This window comes from Plectrocnemia conspersa, unplaced genomic scaffold (assembly GCF_051122295.1).
Source record: "Plectrocnemia conspersa isolate PC_06_02 unplaced genomic scaffold, ASM5112229v1 ptg000007l, whole genome shotgun sequence".
In the NCBI taxonomy this organism is placed as follows: Eukaryota; Metazoa; Arthropoda; class Insecta; order Trichoptera; family Polycentropodidae; genus Plectrocnemia; species Plectrocnemia conspersa.
Window position 1 is genome coordinate 9532098 of NW_028277171.1, and position 19846 is coordinate 9551943.

Genomic DNA, 19846 nt, shown 5'->3' on the forward strand with positions numbered 1-19846 from the left:
TGTTCATAACAACTTATTATCTACATTCATAATGGATGACGATAGTGTCATTATCCATGATAAATGTATTTTACTTGTTCAAGATTTCATTTGTCGTTTGCCGTTTCCAGGATCTCGTAATTAATCATTAAAACTTTTTACCTATTTTATTATATTTTGGTAAACATATGGTTGTTCAATGTAAAAAAACAGAATTTCAAACAAAGATTATATATGAATAACATTGCAACTTATGTAGTTTTGAATTCGCATTATTTGCGTCGAATAATATAAAAAAATTCTCCCATTATATAAAATACACGCAGATTTTTTATGTAAACGCTGTGGATAAGGCTGTTTTAGAACACAAAACATTTTTTTGAACGAATATAATAAGAAACGTATAACAAGGTAAGGATTATATTGTGGCGGTTCGTCCATATACGAGGCTGCAGCACTCCCAGTATAAAATGAATGTTACTGTTTTAAATATTTTTATGCATGTAACTTAGTCAACTTAGTAAAATTCTTTGTCTAGTATAATATCTTATATAATACATATTTAAGTTTTATTAAGGATATTTTGTTCAATCTTTCAACTTTTATTGCTGCAGCCTATCTACTACAAATTCTTACAGCCAGGAACGTTATTTCAGCTATTTACGGGGGGGGGGAGGAGGATCAGAAGTTTGCCAGTCAGTGGTCGTTTTTTAATGTTTACTTTTACATTTCATTAATATTCATTAAATGACATGCATTTTTCTGGTCAAACTCAAGGAGGGCCCTGTTTAAAATCCACGTCAAAAGCAATAAAATCGTGCCGTCGCCATCGCAGTGAAAACACTCGGTTATCTAGCGTTCATATTAAGACTTACAATTAGTGAAAATCGAATGAAGCACATCCAAACCGAATTTAACCCAATTGGAGAGCACAAAAACAATTATCCTTTCTCAGAAGGCAAAAATCCACGTCAAAGGCAATAAAATCGCGACACGATTTTATTACTTTTGACGTGAATTCTTGACTTCTGAGAAGTGATAATTGCTTTTGCGCCCTCCTACTGACCAAAATTCGGCTTGAATATACTTTGACCAGTACTTTTATATCAGAAGTCTGTAGTAATATTGGTAAGGTTAGCTATTATATTTTAAAAACATTGTGTAATATCCAAGTGCAGACATCAAACACCCCATGAGAGATGAGTTGGCTTAGTTTATATTTTGAACTTGACCTGATGAAAGTTATAACACTATAATTAGTTTTAGAACTTTCATTAGGTTAGGTTTGGGTTTGAACAGCAAATGCACGTTTCGCATCTGTCAAATTGAGTTATATAGATAACATAAAGCAGCATACTATCGCCTATCAGTTAAATTATATTTTCGTTAGTAGAAATATATATCTACTGGTAAAAAAGTGTTTTGATTTCACTAGTTAAAATATAACTTCACTGAAAAATTCACTGTAACATTTATACATCGCATGTATACATTACTACTTATTTAATAAATAAAGTAATATAATTTTACTAGCACCTGCCAGATAAATTATATTTTCACTGATAAAAATATATATCTACTGGTGAAAATGTATTTCGTTATAATTTCACCGAAATTACACATTTAAAAAAATAAATTCACTGAAATTACATATGTATTCTACATATATTTAATAAATTAATTTCATAAAAATTAAAATAAGTAAGATCAATAATTATTGAAATTAATTACTGAAAAATTACAACAACCCTTATAATTTGGGCAGTGCAGCATTTTTTTTAAATATGTATTTTTTCGTCTGACAACAAATGGCCATTACAAAATTAAAAATGGCGCCGCCACTAAACTGCTGCATGGCTGGATCCAGCGCACACTAGGTTCTCGCCAGTTTCAGGCAAGTTTTATCTGTCAAATACAATTCTTTTATTTATTAATATAATAAAACATAATTTTACATTGTAATTGAATTTTGAAAATTACACGCACTTTAAATAGGTTACTTACTATGTATTGTAACCTATATGAAAATACGCAGATAAATTCATTCCTGAAATCGAAGATTTACATATAATATTTCTGTACATCTTAAGATTTAATTTTATATGTTTGAATTATACAACTTTTATATTTAAATTATCTTAGAATATAATAATACTCTAATTTATTAAGCAGAATAATCTAAGATTTTCATATAATTATATTTTACTATTTTTTTGTTTAGCTTAAATTTATTAAATTTTCATAAGCGATTGACTTCTATCTGATCTTTCAGCACGTGATCATTAAATATTTAAAGTATAAAATAAATGTTTATCCAGCATTATTTTTTTTAATTTATATTGTAGAAAACCATTATTGTTATGCTCGATGATGGTCTCTCTGAAAAACATCGACACACTAAGCTATAGGCAATTACAAACTGCTGCAAAACGGTCCAATGTGCCTGCAAATCTGAAGGTAACTTATACGCCTATTAATTGTATTTCATTTTAATAATATCTGCGTAAAATATATTAAAATCACAATTTACCGTAAACGTATGTTGCCATGCTTTTATTTGTTTATAAACAAACTAGATATGCCAAAAGCGTATTGTTGCAAAGATCGGCTAAAAGTTATATTTAAATGAATATTTCTCAACTGCTGTTTTGTATATTTGTTATAATTTTTTAAAAGGAAATTATAATATTATTTTAATTATTACGATTTGCGTACTTGAATGTATACGATAGATCTACTTTCGTTCGGAACTTGTAACAATATATTATTGTCACAATTATCGAATTGATATCGCGTGTTTCAATAAATTATATAGTATGTGCATTATATATAAATATACATATATGTATTGTATATATAGAATCGTTTTTATAAAAATAATTAGCATATATGAACACGATTTATTTTGTTGAGTGGCAGAGATTTTTTCCATTAAATTAAACGTATTACTGTTAGTTATTTCTTAATAATAATCTTATATAAATAACGTATAAAATATATAAAGAAATTATAAATTCTCTTATTTAAAGTTCCCAAAAATTCAATATGTTAAATATATATTAATACTAAAATTACACTTTAATTTAAATTGCCTATTTTCTCACATTATAACAAATTTGTAATTGTAAATAAATATGTTAAATATATACTATAATATATCTACGCTGCCTAAGAACTATTTTACGCATATCATTTCACACTATTTTTTTATTACAAATCTGATCATCAAGACAAGGTTTTTCAAATTGTCATGATGGTCATTATACAGAATTATAGAAACAATAAGTATACCATTACAATAATGCAATAAATTGTATCCCATAAAAAAAAACGTTATTACGTTATGTTCGTAATTATATATTCTTTTGAGATAACGAGTGTTTGATCCTATCCTAATCTCGACCGTTGGGCTACTTCGACTTAGGACGGAAACATACTATGTTGTTGTTTGTTATTATTCAACTTTTATTATTATTTTTCATACAGCTGGAGATTTAGAAACGTTTTCAGTGGTCGAGGGATATTCAGTAAGTAAAGATTCAAGAATAATAAAAATGCCATTCATTGTTACTGATGAACTTAAATAAAAAAATTGGGTATGAAGCTTAATTTTAGGCTATTGAAAACTGCGCGTTTTTGGTGTCGTAAAAGAGAGGAAACCGCCGAAATCAAGAATCTCGTACTAATCTCACTAAATTTATTAAAGGCAACGGTGGTTTAGAAATAAATAAAAAATAATAAATAATCTCACTTAATTTATGTATATATATGTTTTTTTAGAAAAGCTATTTGATCAAGTTGATAGTAGCTCGTTCTCGCGGAGACGAAAACCTCATCAAAAGAATCATTCAAGAGGCTCATCGCGAAAGAGTAAACAGCAAAGTGTGCCACGGTGACAAGGTGAAACTTTGAAAAATACTGGGTGTTTGTAATATTCCTCTTTTCGTCTATTAAATTCTAACTAGACTTCAAAATCATTATTTTGCAATTTGTATTCAAGATTTGTCGATACGAAGGAGCTCCGGCTAGATTGATTTGCAAAGCGACTACTTCTAGGAAACCGAATACAGAATTAGAGAAACTTTTGAAAGCACCGATGTCTACTACTTTGAATGAACTGGAAGTAAATTACAGAAAGAGGCAGTGCAACAGTGATTCTTACGAGATGAGGATGTCCAAAATAGCCAAATCTACGAGGTATTCCTTCATAGATCGAAGCGATAAAGCGCAATCTGTGCGAGGAAGATCCAGAAATAATTCCATTGTAATATATTAATAGTATCATTAAATCATATTTGATTGAATAATCAACTTTTTATTTATTTAGGGTGGATGGAGTAAAGATTCTGGTAGCAGTTACGATCCGTACGTGCAATGCATGAGTGTCGACGAAGACGAAGATCAGAGGGATCAAGTAGACTTTAAACCGATTCATAATGCCAATCACGAAATGAGGATGGTCAATCCTAAAAATCAAACTCCCAAATCTGATAAATCTTCATCTAGTGAATACTTAAACGTCGAAAGTTGGACCAACTATGAAAGCAGCACCAGCGAAGATCAGGAGACGAAGGGCAAAACGTCAGCTTTGGTACCTGCTTCCCAAGATTGTCAAAGATACAAAGATAATGATGTCAGAACGGAAGTCAGGAACGTTATAACCGTCGACGAATTTAACAGGTTAATAGCAAAATGAAATATTTCTCTGGGGTGTATCTTAAAATTATTTATTTTCCAGGTCTTTTGGTCGTGAACACATGTATTCACGATCACAAAGCCAGCAAATCGTGTCGTCTGATATTCCTAAATTTGACCCTCAAGAGTGTTGTCTTAGAGCTCCTGAAGGAATGTATGCAAAAGAAAACTACATCGTGATCAATCAGCACTTTCAATTTTATAGTTCAAACTATCCAGAAAATCGCAAGATAGGACAGGATCCTTCATATTTGGAGAATAACAACTTTCCAGCGATTGCAAGTGAAAATAGAAAACCGCTATTGGAAAAAGCTGCAAATAAACATGCAATTGATACAAATAATTTCAAGATTAATACAATGGGTATACAAATTATTTGTTTGCAGTATTTAAAAAAATATATTTAACTAAAAATATTTTTAGCTCATAACTCAAAAGTAATTCCCGGAAGTGAAAGTGGGAATAAAAGGTAAATAAATATATTTATTTAATTATAAAATCTTATACGGTATAATGTATTAACATGTTTTTCATTAGAGTATATTCACAACGTAAGCCAATTTCTACAAATAATAGTAATGGAATTCCGAAAATGATTGACACGAGCAAGAACAGAGGAGCTTTTAAAATGCTACAGAATAAGAATAATTCTAATCTAATTTCCAACTCAAATTTATCTGAAAAGAAAGTTGAAGAAAACAGTGGTAGTATAATACGTTAAAATACTTTTAAGTCTATAATATATTTAATTGTTAACATTGATTTAGATCTGTTCAATGAGTTTATGTCTCTTGATCTCAGATATGATACGAACGAAGATGTTTCTTCTGTACTTCAGGACTATTTTAGTGCTTTAGATATTCCAGAAAATGCACAGACGCCCAAAATTGTGCCTCCTAAGAACATGCCGATTATTGGTTCAGAGGAAGAGGTATGGTTTACGTTATTTTAATACTAAATTCGCACATGTTGTAGTTTATAATCCCAAATATTTTAAGGAAAATATCACGAGGTATTTTTAACCCTAATTATAAACAGTTTTTTGCATCACCTAGTCTTCATGTCGGATCGAAAAGCTACCTCGGACTTCTAAGTGTCATCTCGGACAATTCAACTCAGCTCTGCTTGGTGCGAGTTTGGCCTAACTGTCGCTTATTCCAAATTGAAAGCGGAGTGATAGTTCTGGATAAAGTTAACGGCAAAATAGTCCGAGGAAGTGATTCAGTACAATGGTCTAATTTATATATCCTTGAGAATTGGAATGAAGTTTAACGTCCTTTCTAGTCCTCTGTCACAGATACGTCATTTGGGAAGGAGGCAGGTGGAGACATTTGCCCCCCTTGAATTTAGCCAGAAAGCACATTTCACTAAATATTATAAATCTTAATGAAATCAAAATATAAAAAACGACAACCTTGTCAACTGGTCAATTTCCCCCCCCTTCCCTCTTGAAAAATGCTGAAATGACGTCTCTAATTCTAAACCAGAACATTTCGGGATATCCCTCAAAAAAATCTGAAAAAACAGTTTCGAATCTATCCCAAAAATATTTTTTTAAATATGTCATTTCAGTAAAATCATATTGAAATATTAAAAACACGACCACTGGTTGGTCAATTTTTGCCCCCTCCCCCCTGGAAAAAGCTGAAATGGCGTCCCTGCTCCATCATCAATGATTTCAATGATTCAAGTTTTACTGTCTAATACATATATTATTAGATTGTATACCAGATTAACGGTTAAATCTAGGAATACTTGCTACCCGTTCGCACCGATGAACGAAGGTGCAGATTTTTTAAAAAAATATTAATGGACTTCCTTTGAGCAGTGATATTAATAGATCCTTCCTATTCGAGCAGTGATTTTGTTGCCGCAGTTCTTTAAATACCGCACGCACCTAGTCGTCTTACTATTTTCTCAACTGTTCAGTCTCCACAGCAGTTGACTCAGAGAAGTCATTCCATCTGTACCAAATTGGAAAAAGATTTTGGTAAATATATATAATCTTCGGTCATTTCTTAATTCACATTGAAAATAACCTGGCATAATTAGAAACATTAAAAGGCGAGAAAATGTTGGAGCAGTAAGAGCATCCATTTAGCAATTGCCGAGGCATTTCAAATATAAGCATGCCGTACTGAGGGATATCAAATTGGAGGGATATCAAAGCCGCTGGTTGGAGTTTTACGCTGTCCAAGTATACTAGAAGTACTATATGTTTGGGTGCCATCTAATTACAAGCTTGCATGGTTTCAATAACTGCTTTCAAAAACGTTATGTTTGTTATATATTTTAGTAGATGTTAAACTAAACAACGGTTTTTATTATTAAAAAGATCAATCGACAACATTTTGTCATGATTTCATGAATCTATCTATAAATATTTTATTTAATCCTTTACTTTTGTATTATTAATCTAGAAACTAAATTACGACACTATATTTAGCATATCGCCATGTCTTATAACATTTCAATAGTAAAAGCAATCCAGTCGTGTAAAACCAAAGTATTGACACTTGTAAATCGATCATTACAACAATAGCTCTAGCGTTATAGTGACTCATCTTATCAAGGACCATTATTATTTTTGTTTTCATTTTAGGTTCATACTTCTCTGATTGAAGACTCTCAAATGGTGGAAGACTGGGATTCTCCGCAAAGCGATTATACTAATTCGCGCAAAATCCCTACAAGTATGATTTGTTTCTTGTGCGATTGGTTAGGAAAAGTGTCAGATTTCAATAGACATATTAAAAAAGTAACGATTTGTTTTATATGTTAAAATCTGATAATCCAATTATCTGATTATTAATTTTATTTTAGAGACACTCTGATAACGTCTTCAAAACTAATGATGGTATGTTGACTATCGCTCTCAACGTGGGATTGCTAAACAAACATGAGAATGTCAATCAGAAAAGTGTGTTTATTGAACACGCTGAGAATTTATATGTCGCTCATTTTAGATACAAACACCCAGATATAATTTTACCTATAATATTGGTAAACATATAAATTGCTTAAGTAATATTCAAGTAGTATTTTACTCGAATTTAAAATTATTTTTCAGTCTATCCCACCAAGTGGACAATACGAAATTGAAAGTCCATTGCTGGCAATGGCCAAGTTTTATCTTCAAGTGATAAATCTAAACAAAGAACAAGAGATGGTATGGTCTGGAATGATAGAATGTATTAATATTCCTGGGAGAGAAATGGACGTGGACGTTTATTCCGATCGCAAGCACGATACTATAGAATTTTCTATGAGATCCCTAGACTTGGTTCCTACTAATATTGCAATGAAAGATATTCCTAAATATCTGCACAACTGTATCGTCGAACTGCACATTTTCATAGAAACGCTCGCAGACTTGCAAATTAACAATAATAATGCTCAATAAGTGTATGTATAATATGGTGTGTAGTATAAAATGACATTTTTAAAATCTAACTAAATATACATATATACTTAATTGTAGTATAATTTTTAAATGTATTTGATCAATTTAGATATTTATTTGTATGATATTTTATAACTTTAAATTTTCATACAAATTTTAATTATATTATAGTATTTTTATTTTATTATTTTTTCGTGTACTTTAATTGATTTAAAGTTTTGTATATTAGAATGTTATTTTATCAAAATGTAATAATATTTACATATCCAACTGCATAAATAAATAAAATCAACATTTTTAACACGTATTTTAATAGTATATGATAAACCTTTGTATATATGATAACATATATAGATCACAGAGCCGGATTCACTTATATACTAACTAGACTGAACATTGTATTATACACAAATAAATGCTGGATTTTGATCGTTGGATGCGACTAAGAAATAGGGGAGCATGCTGAAACAGCGATGCAAAAAGTTAATAACCGCTATTTTATATTCTTGAGACAAAGCGATAAAACAGTTTTCCATATCTAATCGATCTCTCGCACACATACGTATCTACAATTTTGCAAACAGAGCAATAATATTTTACGTCTTTCTGGATTAAAAGTAAACAAACTAGCCTGAAACCGACATCTTACTTTTAATACGTCACGGATTATTTTATAATAAAATCCGGGATGAAGAATATTACACCTTGCAAAGGAGACGATATCGTTAGAAAACTAAAAATTGGAAAATAAATATGACACCTGCATAAGAACCAAAAACTGTGGAAAGCAGGACGATATTGCACAATATTATTGACAGAAGTCCACTATATAAGGGGTTGGAGTTCCCATACAAAATGACATCACTCTCGCTATCGGGATAGGAGCAAGCAACTTCACCAAAGCCCACTCTACGCCAGCGAAGACTTCCGAGACTCCTGCCTGGAACTTTGTCCTGTCGCAAAACCCCTGGACGTCCACAAGGAGCACCCACCATAGCAGAAGGCGAGCCAAGACCGACCCTTTTGAACAGCTGATATTTTGGCCATCCAGCACAATTCGTGACTTCTCTGATCTGAATAACTATGGGCGATTATTGAAATAAAGCGTTGTCACGTAATTATAAATAATATTAAATTTATACGAAACTTTGTACCATTTAGTAGGATATAAAAAGCTTGATTTTAAACAAAAATCAATGATTGATTATTTTAATTTGCAAAAATTAAAATTAAAGCTATAATGTACATATTTATGTATACATATTTCAATCAAAATATTCACAATATGTAGATATATTTTTCTTTCTCCTTTTGATTATGATTTATATATTTCTTTCGATTATCCGCAATATCCTCATTCCTCATCCTCAATTAGTGCGGATAAATCGATATTCTACTATAGTCTGAAAATGACGGTAGTATATTTTCTTTCTGGCAACACTGTCGCCGGCCGGCTTTATTGGTTAAGCGTCAGACGCCATCATGGAACTGTCAGAAGCCGAAGCCGAGCTTTACGATCGTCAAATTCGGCTATGGGGTCTCGATTCCCAAAAAAGGTTGGTTTCGATTTGCGTGTAAGCAAAATTTGCAATTATTCCCGAACGTTGTGTTGCCTTTTCCAGGTTGCGCGCTGCGAAGATACTCCTCATCGGTTTGAAAGGCTTTGGAGCCGAAATAGCCAAGAATATCATTTTATCAGGCGTTAAAAGTGTCACTTTATTGGACAACCAACTTTTAACGGAAGAAGACACTCATGCTCAGTTCTTGGCTCCTACGACCGAAATTGGCACTAATGTAAGTATAGAAGAGTGACTCATTTGCTTGAATTTCATTACAGTTTTTATCTAATTCTCTGGAAAAAGTTGAGCGTTGTGAGAGTGGTGACAAGTTCTGTGTTTTCACTCAAATGAATTTAATTGTAAATCAATTATATATATCAAAGCTTAAAATACGTTTCATATAATTTAATATCATTAAATTGAGATAGATGTTATGACGTCTAGGGGTAAGTGAGTGAGTTTTCGAATATCAAATTAAATTAGTTGCACCTAATATATTTTTTTGTATGTAACATTTTTACTTGCCCACCTTTTAGCTGTAACTTAAAATCCTAATTATATTAACTATTTAAAAAATATATTTAAAATATCCTTGCCGTGTCCTAAGTCAGTGTATGTAAGAATGATTTTATTCTTTATTATATTATTTTAAACAGCCCATGTATGATGAAATTATTACAATTTTACATATACATTTGGCTATTGACTTGACAAAACACTTGTTGCATAGTGTTATTTTTACGTTTTATTACAACACTTCTATAATTGTTTCTTCAGAGAGCTGAAGCATCTGAAAAACGTGCCCAAGCGTTGAATCCCATGGTGAACATTATCGTGAACAAAACTTCCGTGGACGATTTGCCGGACGACTTTTACAAAGACTTTGACGTTGTTTGCGCTACAAACTGCTCCAAAAACCAATTGATCAAAATCAACAACGTTTGTCACTCGGAAGGTATCAAATTTTTTTGTGGACAAGTATGGGGAATGTTCGGCTACATGTTCGCTGATCTACAAGAACACGATTTCGCAGAGTAATAGCTTATATAAACAATGATAAATAAAATATGGTTATTATATGGTTATTGTTATTTTTAGAGACATTATTAAATATAGAGCTCCGAAACATTCCTCCGACGGTAAAGTTTCTAAAGTTGAATGCACTGTGAATACTGTCAAAGAAAAGCTTTCTTATACAGTTCTAGAGAATGCTTTAAACGTCGATTGGTCCGATGTCAAATATTCTGGTAGATTGCGTCGTGGAGATCCGTCGTACTTTGTTACAAAAGGTATAGTGTGAATCAAATCTATGCTACTTTATAAAATGCCTAATTATTTTCATCATGTTTTAGTTCTTTTACAATTTCGCATTCAAACCGGACGCGATCCTGATCCGGAACGTTATGAAGAAGATTATGATACGTTACTTTCACTGCGTAATAGCTTGATGGAAGAGAGCGGAGTTCCCGTTGAGTTTGTCCCCGATTCTATCTTCGAATATGTGTTTGAGGAAGTGTCTCCGGCGTGTGCAATAGTTGGCGGTGTTCTTGGTCAAGAAATCATCAAAGCCGTCAGCCAGAAAGAATCTCCGCACGATAACATGTTCTTCTTTAATCCCATGAAGTGTCTCGGATTGATTGAGAGATATGGATATTGATCTGATAATATCAAGTATTATTACAATATGTTATGTAACGTATTTTGTGAATTTAATTTTTAATAAAATAAATTAAGATTAACCATATTAATTTGGCTTTTATAATCTTATAAATATATCAAGAAACAAGGCACAAGGTATATACATTACTATGTAATCCAAATGGTATTTTATTTTAAATTATATTTAAATTTAAAGATTCTCAAGGGTCAATGCTGATGGATGGACAATACTGGCTCTGAATCACTTTATCGTCTCATTCTTTTAACAGCTGATAAATGATTGTTGTATCTATACTTTTAATTTGTCGACTCGCATTTTTAAGAGATTTCTGTGTTGCGTTCTGTAAAGAGAAAACATGAACATGTTTTCTATGCTTTTGATTGATCTGTTACTAATGATTCTAAGTCAAATATTTTTTCCTTCCGATCCATTACTTTGTGTCTATTTATATTGATATTAATATGACAAATATTTTCAATTTTCATCAGTTAATGACAATGTCTACCCTGATGGAGAAAATACAGATTCAAGTTCTAAACTACTTGTAGGAATAGTCTTTTATACACTGCTAGTAAACATACTTTTATTTGAAGCATTAGGATGTGACGGATGCTTAACGGCCGGCTAGCCGAATCTTCCAAAGAATTTCTGTTGTTCGCCTTCCAGATAGGCTTTATGTGCATTTATGGCCTGATGCCAGTGACTCATGAAAAATTACGTGATAATTAAAAATGCTTATGGTTTGAGTACTTTTTATTACTTTCGATATTTTTGTTGGGTAATTATAAATTTGTTATATTGAGTATGTAGAAATTTTCAAGCTGGACCCTCATGTTTTGCATTTCTGAGGTAGCTACGCTTTCAAAACAAGAAAAATTATCGATCACCAGTGTTCATACCTTACTAAATATTTTTTCACCATTTTACCTTAACACAATAAAAAATATATTGATGGTGTGGTAACATGTATGAAATAATAATTTATTGCGATTATATAATTTTAGTTATTGGAAGATGATTTTTTAATGAGTTTAGGATGTAATAAAATACCAGTCGCAAGAAAATCATTACATTTTAAAATAATATATTTGTACAAATATTGGGATTATATTACAATGGACAAGGTGCCACATACAAAACTATTGCACTACATCCGTTGAATAATTTAAATTATTTCATACATTACTTTGACTTAAAGTTAACAATGTATCTTAATTAATGTGATGGATGACGCATTCCATTACTAATTATCGACCGACGACATCTCAAAAGTCTTACCAACTTTGCAGATTGTCATTAAAATGTCCAAAAGAACTCTTGTGAAACACTGTGCCTAACAATTCTTCCTATCGTCAATGATGATAGTCGAAACAAACAGTTTCAAACGAACAAATAAGCGTACGTAAATTGATTTTTATAAACAATCGTATTGCAAAGAAAGGCGCTTACTAATAACACTATCGTAAAAGTACATTTAGCTTGTAAAAAATTACAATAACCGTTTAAATACAATTGCAATCAAGTGATCAATTGACAATGCTAATATGCATTTTGATTAAAAATATTGTTCTGCGTTACAATTATTAAAAAACATATGTATTTAGCAAGATATTTTTTTATATATTGCAACGTCACAGCGACAAGATTCTTATGTATCTTAAAATACACAATATTAAAAATTGTTTCTATAAAATGATATGTTTGTAAAGCATTCCACAATCTTTTTTTGGTATATAAAAACACTTGCTCTTTCAAATGTTTATACATTTACAAATATACTCTTTATTCGTTTTTTGTTATACATACAATATTTTGGTAAACCATGGTGCGAATCAACAAATAAACATGCGATTCAACATTCGTCAATCCGCATACATTTATACACTCAAACTTTCATGCTTCAATTATACCAATATCATCCGAATCGATGATGAAACAACACACTTTCAGGGATGCCTACGTATAGTATTTACGAGGCGTGGCCCACAATTTATGTCAATTTAAGTCGTAACATGTCTGATTTAATAATCTATCAATCGCAATGTTCTAAAAGTCTCTTTAAGTAAGAAAAAATCAGTTCAATACGGTGTAGATTGATTTATTTTTTAAGACTTGTATACTCTTCGACCATTAATGAATTTTGTTTGAAGAGTATATTGATAAAATTGTGATCCATTGCTGCTTCACTTTTGATCTAATTTCACACAATTCCAGTGCTGTAGTTTTAATCCTGGAATTCTATTGCCACACCATATACATACATATATAATCATAATTTTAACTTAAAGTGATATGAATTATATCAAAACGTGCCAATGAGTAATGAAACATGTTAATAATCACTGGATTATTATATCACTTTATAAATAAGACTGCGTTAAACTAAAAATAAATTATTTTAATATATGATACATATAAGAGTTTTCGATGTATTCTAATGTCATCATAAATCAGCAAATATTTTTATGAAAATATTAAGGTACTTATATACATATATAACAAATTAATACATTTATATTATTTTTATCAAATACAAATATTTCATTCATAAGTTTCCGTACCACTTTTTAATATTATAGAATGTACACAAGATTTTTTAATTATTACAAACATAACGGCTAGTTAAAATGCCATTATAGAGGAAATGTACACACATGTTGTATCACTAACGATGATTACGGATATAATGGAGCCTCCATAAATTATTATACAATATATTATGGATATGCGGCTATCATTATTATAAATACTATGGAGAGTTCATTTGAGACTCTTCGATAAACTAGATAATATCCACACCTGAAAAACTCTTATATTATTATAAATATCTATTTCTGTTTAATTTGATTTATAAAAAATGAAACAGTATGAATAGTGTTCTTTCGAACGTCAACTTTGCAATTATACAGTATGTCAAGCAAAAATGTGATCGGTGCAACTTTTATCCGAAAACCATTAGGTGGAAAATTTCTGAATGAATCAGAACAAAAAGTATCCGAGAGTGACAAATATTCTAGATAGCCTACAACCAGCAGAAACCCCAGAATAATCAAGTAAATGTACCATTAGTGATTGAAGATCATAGATAAACAATTATAGAGATTAACGATAAGTTTTGTGAAATCAGGTTTGAAACATCAACCTTCAGTATCGCTCCTTAATTAGATTTTCATGGCATTTCAAGGGTTTGATAGTATATCTTAAACTCAAAGTGATTCAAAAACACAAAAGCAAGCAAGAGCAATGCGATGAAGTACCGGATGGATATCTCATTGGAAAATACACCGTTGAAGGAAGTTTAACTCAAGAGAGGACTAGTTTTAACAAGATAGGTATACTATTTTTTTTGGCTTGCGCTCATCAGCATATGCATATTCATGATAGGATCAAAATATAATCAATATCAGGCAATAAATATTTAATCTAATACAATATTGTTATATGAAATATTATTGACGAATTTTGATATTGTATTCTAAAATGATTAAAATATGAGTTTTGTAGATCACAATTTTTTACATGTCTGCATATATAGTGAAGAAAATAACAATTGATCTGATATTGCTTCTAAACATCACTTTATTTCTTGACTTACTGTATATATTGTCTATAAAACTCTTTATAATGATTTGTTATGATATTATGAAATCAATACACTTGTATTATAGTATATTGATGGCTAAACTACGAATATAAAATAAAATAGAGATCAATCGTTTACACATAGAGAAATATATTACAAATATTAAAGCACTTTGTTCTTTATGTATGTAATGTTAGATAACAAGTTGTATACTTTTTAAAGCTAAATCTTAATCTATCAGTTGACTTACAAAGATTATACGTACGAAATAAAATTGTGGTGATTTTTTTTCTCGCGTAGAAAAATTGTAAAAATATAAAACCATTTAATGATAGTCTTTTTCTGTGTAAACGCAACCTATTTATTTATTGCCAAAACCGATTTGTAATAATTGTGCACTTGCTTGTAAATCTAAACACTTTCGTATGTAAAGTAAATACACAAATCAAACTTCAATACAAATTTAACACTGGACATCGTCATTAAAAATAGTTTTATATATATTCACATTTATAATATTTCATTAACTAATTACACATTTAATATATAAAACGTCTTTGGTATTATTTTTTCATCGATCACAATCAATCAAGAATCTAACATCACTCACTATTTGCTCTTAAATATACAAGCCTATGATAAGCATTTCTAGACATTAAATACACCGATTAGTGTCCTTCGTTTATTTAATGATTTACTGTGCAGTTTTAATTAATTTTTCATATTTTATTTAACTAGTCGCTTATGCTTAATTGTGTTAACTACACGCGTACGACATTTTATGGAGGGCACTTTCCAACGTTTCTTGAAATTGTGTATTTGTGAGGTTTCAAATTTATTGGTATTTGATACTCCCGGTCGAGCATCAGTGTTGATATGCATCCGTCGAGACCCGAATTATATCTTCCTAGTGTTTCTGGCCATATTGACGGCATTCCACCTGAAAATGTTAAAAAGTTTATAATGAATAAATCTAGTAGCGGTTCGTAAAAACAGTGCCAGAAATGTACTACCTCCAAGTTTTATCAAAATTATACTGCTACATCTTAAAGTGAGTCAAATGAGAACTATTGTATATAATGTTGGTACCACTCAATAGGGTAGAAAAACTCATACCAAGGCTCGTGCACCATTGATCGTTAACAATGTCGTTTTTTGTGTACAATGGTTTCATGGCCTTTTTATATTTTTGTGATGTTAGAAAACAATAGCTTTAATTTATGTGTTATTAATTTGTAGGAGGTTTGAATTACCTGTGTCATTAGTGACAATTTAAAGGTCACCGTAACAACCACTTGAACAACGAAAAGGCGAATCTCCCGCACTACAAAATTATTAAATCTTTTACGAGTTCAGACAACACATCACCCAACGGAAGAGAGATTTTGGTACCACAAATGATTAGCGTCAACTAAAGGAAATATTTCAGGGACATTGAATAGCACAAATGTATATTATGACACCCGTTAACGACTTCAATTGTTTTTATTTTCTTACAATGCCCCTATTGTTAAAAATTCAGTAATTTTAGAACAAAATTGGTTGTCACTCGTTTGTTACTCTAAATTGCTTTGCATGAACCTTACGAAATATAAATTTCTTTAGCAATTTCTATAATAGTGAGTTCGCGATTACGAAGCATATTGTTCTTAATTTTTTTAATATTTTTTCGGTGGATAATGTGCTAGTTCTTGTCATCACTGACACACAGCTCTTCACAGCTCTCTTAGACATGTTTTAAACAAGAATATACCCTTCGTTTGAAGGCTTTCTCCAATATCTGCATCACTTACGATCCAAATAGAATTAATTTGTAAAATTAAATGCAAATTACTTCTTCGGTCAAAATAAAGAAATCGCAGAGTGTGACAAAATGCGTCATCAATAGTTGGCACCAGCACGAAAAATAGATAAGATATTTTCTATCACACTATAATAGAAATTCTACTTTATATGTATGCTTCACATTATTTTTTAGGAATTAAGTCATCACTGGATAAATCAATATATACCTATGTAAAGTCCAGAGTCGGTGTTTAAAGGTCGTATTCGACCAGGTGAGACTTTTCCCACGGCGCCAAGGCCGTCGATGTCTAATACTCCCGATTGACCCTTTCTAAAATTGAGTTAAAAAACTGTTAATATTTTATCGGATCAACAATTAATAGATAAAGAATAGCAAATACCTCGCAGCTCTCGCTCTATGCCAAACGCCGTTGTCGACTTTGGTTTGATTTGCTACTATGATGACTTCTCCGCTGCCAAGATCATATCTGAAAGAAACGTTTGACACAATTAGTTTATTATTACACCAAACAAAGGGTTTCACATAAATAACACGTAATTACTCCACGATGCACTAAAATAATATTTCTTTGTTGCGAATCGGGCAAGGAAAACAACATATCATCGGACGACAAAACGCACCGTAAAGTCACAATATTCCCGTTGCACAATTCGACCTCGGAAGGATGTCCATCAAACAAATGTCACTTTCTAGAGGCGTGGATATATTTCGTTGGTCGAAGAAACGAGTGCGACAATTGACTGGATGGTGGCTGCATGATTTTGATTCGTCAGTGAGTTTTGCAACCTTTGATACTTAAGGCTGATTTCCAATGAGGAGAGGTCAGACACGGCCCGAGGCACGAGACGGAGGACTATTCGGCCAGAGAGGGACTTCACCATACGATCGCCGCAGCTAGAGAGGAATGAACCTCCACTACATCGTCGCTGCTACAACTACAAGACCTCTGAGGACCATCCACTGTACATCATCCTTCCACCAGCTTCTCCACCACCGTTCGGAGAAAAACAATACTAGCCTATTATAGTCTGTCGCAATATATGTAATATTTTATACTAAATTATTACAGTTTCCAATGGGGTCTTTCTGACTGCGAAGTCACACCACTTAGAGTTAGAAAACTTAAAGCATTTTTAAAATAGATTTTCTAAAGAATTGTAAAAAACTTTAATTTAACGTTGAAAATCTATGTGCATGGGCAACTTTAGCATAAAAAATGTCATTTCATGACATATTATATTATAGAAAAACAATAATACTTAATTTTATTTATAAAATGTATAACAATGTGCTTTATCACACATATGTAAGTGGTGACCAATTTGGGTGTCATATGACCACAGGTTCTATCAGTATAAGCATCAGCAAACATTTAAGATGTTGGGTCTAATATTTCTTTTTTTTCTCATTGTTTTCACAGAGCTTTCAAAGAGCTTATCTTCATCACGTGTATGCATTGAAGAGGACATTGTGTGAATTGTATAATCACCTAGTGCAAATTAACCTTGAGCATTCTTCTTTGCACTGCTTAATTTTTTAATAAAATGAGCAAAAACGATTTCTTAGATACCTGTATGTAAGATAATATAAATTTATTATCCATTTTTATTTCACACAAAATTCCTACAAAGTATGCTGGGATATGATTCTATCGAGTCTCGTTGACGGGTGACACGAGAAGGTACTTCTTTTAATTGCTGGTTGGGAGTATTTACACTTCGGAGATTCTGGAAGAACCTCGTTTTTTGTGCTACCTAATTACCAGCGCTTGTGTTCCCGAGTATTGTTTAAAGTACCACATACAAAAACATTACTATTTGACAAGCTCCCCAATAAGCACCACTATACAACTTTTCAAGTATCTGTCGGATAGTATTGATTTATTTTCATCCAGATACTCACAGTTGCTGGAAGCATTGTGTTCTAGCCATTATTGTATATACATTTATTTAATTGTTTTGTAAATATATTCTTTTGTGTTATTTTACTCTGTATATAATTCGCTGGCATACGGATGTTTTGCCCTGCATATGTATTTAAATTAAAAAATAGGTCTTTAAATGAATTATCAAAGTGGGGATCGAGGGCCATCTAAACACTGCAGTTCAAACCGAACAAACTATAATATATAGCTCAACTTTTAATTACTTACCTAAAGGTTAAGTATCCATTTTCAATAGCTAAAGCCATAAACGTATCACCTGGAACCATCCCGTCTTTGCCCAACCATAAAAGAAGTCCGTCTGACTTTATTGATTTAAACCTAATATTAACGTCCACTGAATGACTGCTTAGTCTGAAATAGAAAGCGCATTAATTAATAATCAATGAATAATAAATATAATTTATAATAAATTAAACCTACCTTTCTAACACATCAAGGTCGTTGTTCTTAATGAAACTATTCTGCCCTTGAAAACTAGGTATGTCGCTTTCAAAGTTAGTTTCTGCCATAGAATTGAACAGCACATTTTTGTAATTCTCAGCCGTGACCTCTTTGCCGTGCTTGTTGGAATTTATCGATTCTTGGTCTATGTATATTTCATAATTTTCAGGATTGGAATTTAGTTCCCTTTCATAGTTCTTGCTTAGTATCCATTCTTGTTCACCGATATCCTTGTTTTTAGCGTTGAAATCCTTCTGTGCGCTTTTCTTTGTCTTGGACTTGTTTTCTTCGCGAGAATTTCCCTTCTTCGGCATCACATAACTATGATAGTATTTCACCAATTTTGGACCTTTTTTAGCCACAATGTTACTGTGCTTCGATGTGTTTTCTCCTATGTAATGCAAAAACTCCATTCGTTCAGTCTCGCCCAAGTAATGAGATCGGGATGGATACTTGTAGTGGACATCTGTTTCGTTGAGGTAAACCGTGCATTTTTCATTCTCATCACTAAAAAAATACAGGGATTAAAAATCGATTGTATAGAACAATCATAGTAATTTTCATGTTTTAATTATAATCACCCCGGACTACAGATGCAAGTGTAGTGATACAAATGCGGTCTGCAAGTTGAAGCTCCACATGGTTCAGAAGAACACGCATGTGAACATCCATCGATATTCACACCTCCCAGTGCCGATGAAACAATATTTTGTTCATGATCATTGATGACGACCTAAATTAATAATAATTATATATGTAAGTCTTTTAAAAGTA

General features: G+C 31.6%; 3 protein-coding genes across 4 annotated transcripts in view; 2 read left to right on the forward strand and 1 right to left on the reverse strand.

Annotated features, from left to right (window-relative positions):
• The first annotated feature begins 2337 nt into the window (after positions 1-2337).
• LOC148233869 (uncharacterized) lies at positions 2338-8265 on the forward strand. 2 transcript variants are annotated; one of them, XM_088188738.1, is made up of 11 exons: positions 2338-2436; positions 3760-3879; positions 3980-4243; positions 4307-4659; positions 4718-5037; positions 5098-5143; positions 5212-5375; positions 5442-5605; positions 7277-7432; positions 7498-7677; positions 7745-8265. In XM_088188738.1, the coding sequence occupies exons 1-11, from the start codon at positions 2347-2349 to the stop codon at positions 8075-8077; spliced, it is 2190 nt and encodes a 729-aa protein (XP_088044864.1). In that variant the 5' UTR covers positions 2338-2346; the 3' UTR covers positions 8078-8265. The 2 variants fall into 2 exon arrangements, with proteins under 2 accessions (XP_088044864.1, XP_088044865.1); XM_088188739.1 differs by having other exon boundaries at positions 2418-2436; positions 3760-3903.
• Positions 8266-9516: 1251 nt separating this feature from the next.
• Positions 9517-11380, forward strand: Aos1 (SUMO1 activating enzyme subunit 1). Its single transcript, XM_088188740.1, has 5 exons — positions 9517-9633; positions 9700-9871; positions 10414-10670; positions 10735-10925; positions 10989-11380. The coding sequence occupies exons 1-5, from the start codon at positions 9560-9562 to the stop codon at positions 11291-11293; spliced, it is 999 nt and encodes a 332-aa protein (XP_088044866.1). The 5' UTR covers positions 9517-9559; the 3' UTR covers positions 11294-11380.
• Positions 11381-15216: 3836 nt separating this feature from the next.
• The window catches only part of SP2353 (EGF like, fibronectin type III and laminin G domains protein pikachurin), a 185904-nt gene continuing 181274 nt past the window's right edge, over positions 15217-19846 (reverse strand). Inside the window, exons 13-18 of the mRNA XM_088188915.1 lie at positions 19654-19805; positions 19052-19579; positions 18839-18982; positions 17066-17152; positions 16892-16995; positions 15217-15819 (exon numbers count right to left, since the gene is read on the reverse strand). Of these exons, the coding sequence (XP_088045041.1) occupies positions 15659-15819; positions 16892-16995; positions 17066-17152; positions 18839-18982; positions 19052-19579; positions 19654-19805 (1176 nt within the window). The 3' untranslated portion in view covers positions 15217-15658. The remainder of the gene's footprint in view (positions 15820-16891; positions 16996-17065; positions 17153-18838; positions 18983-19051; positions 19580-19653; positions 19806-19846) is intronic.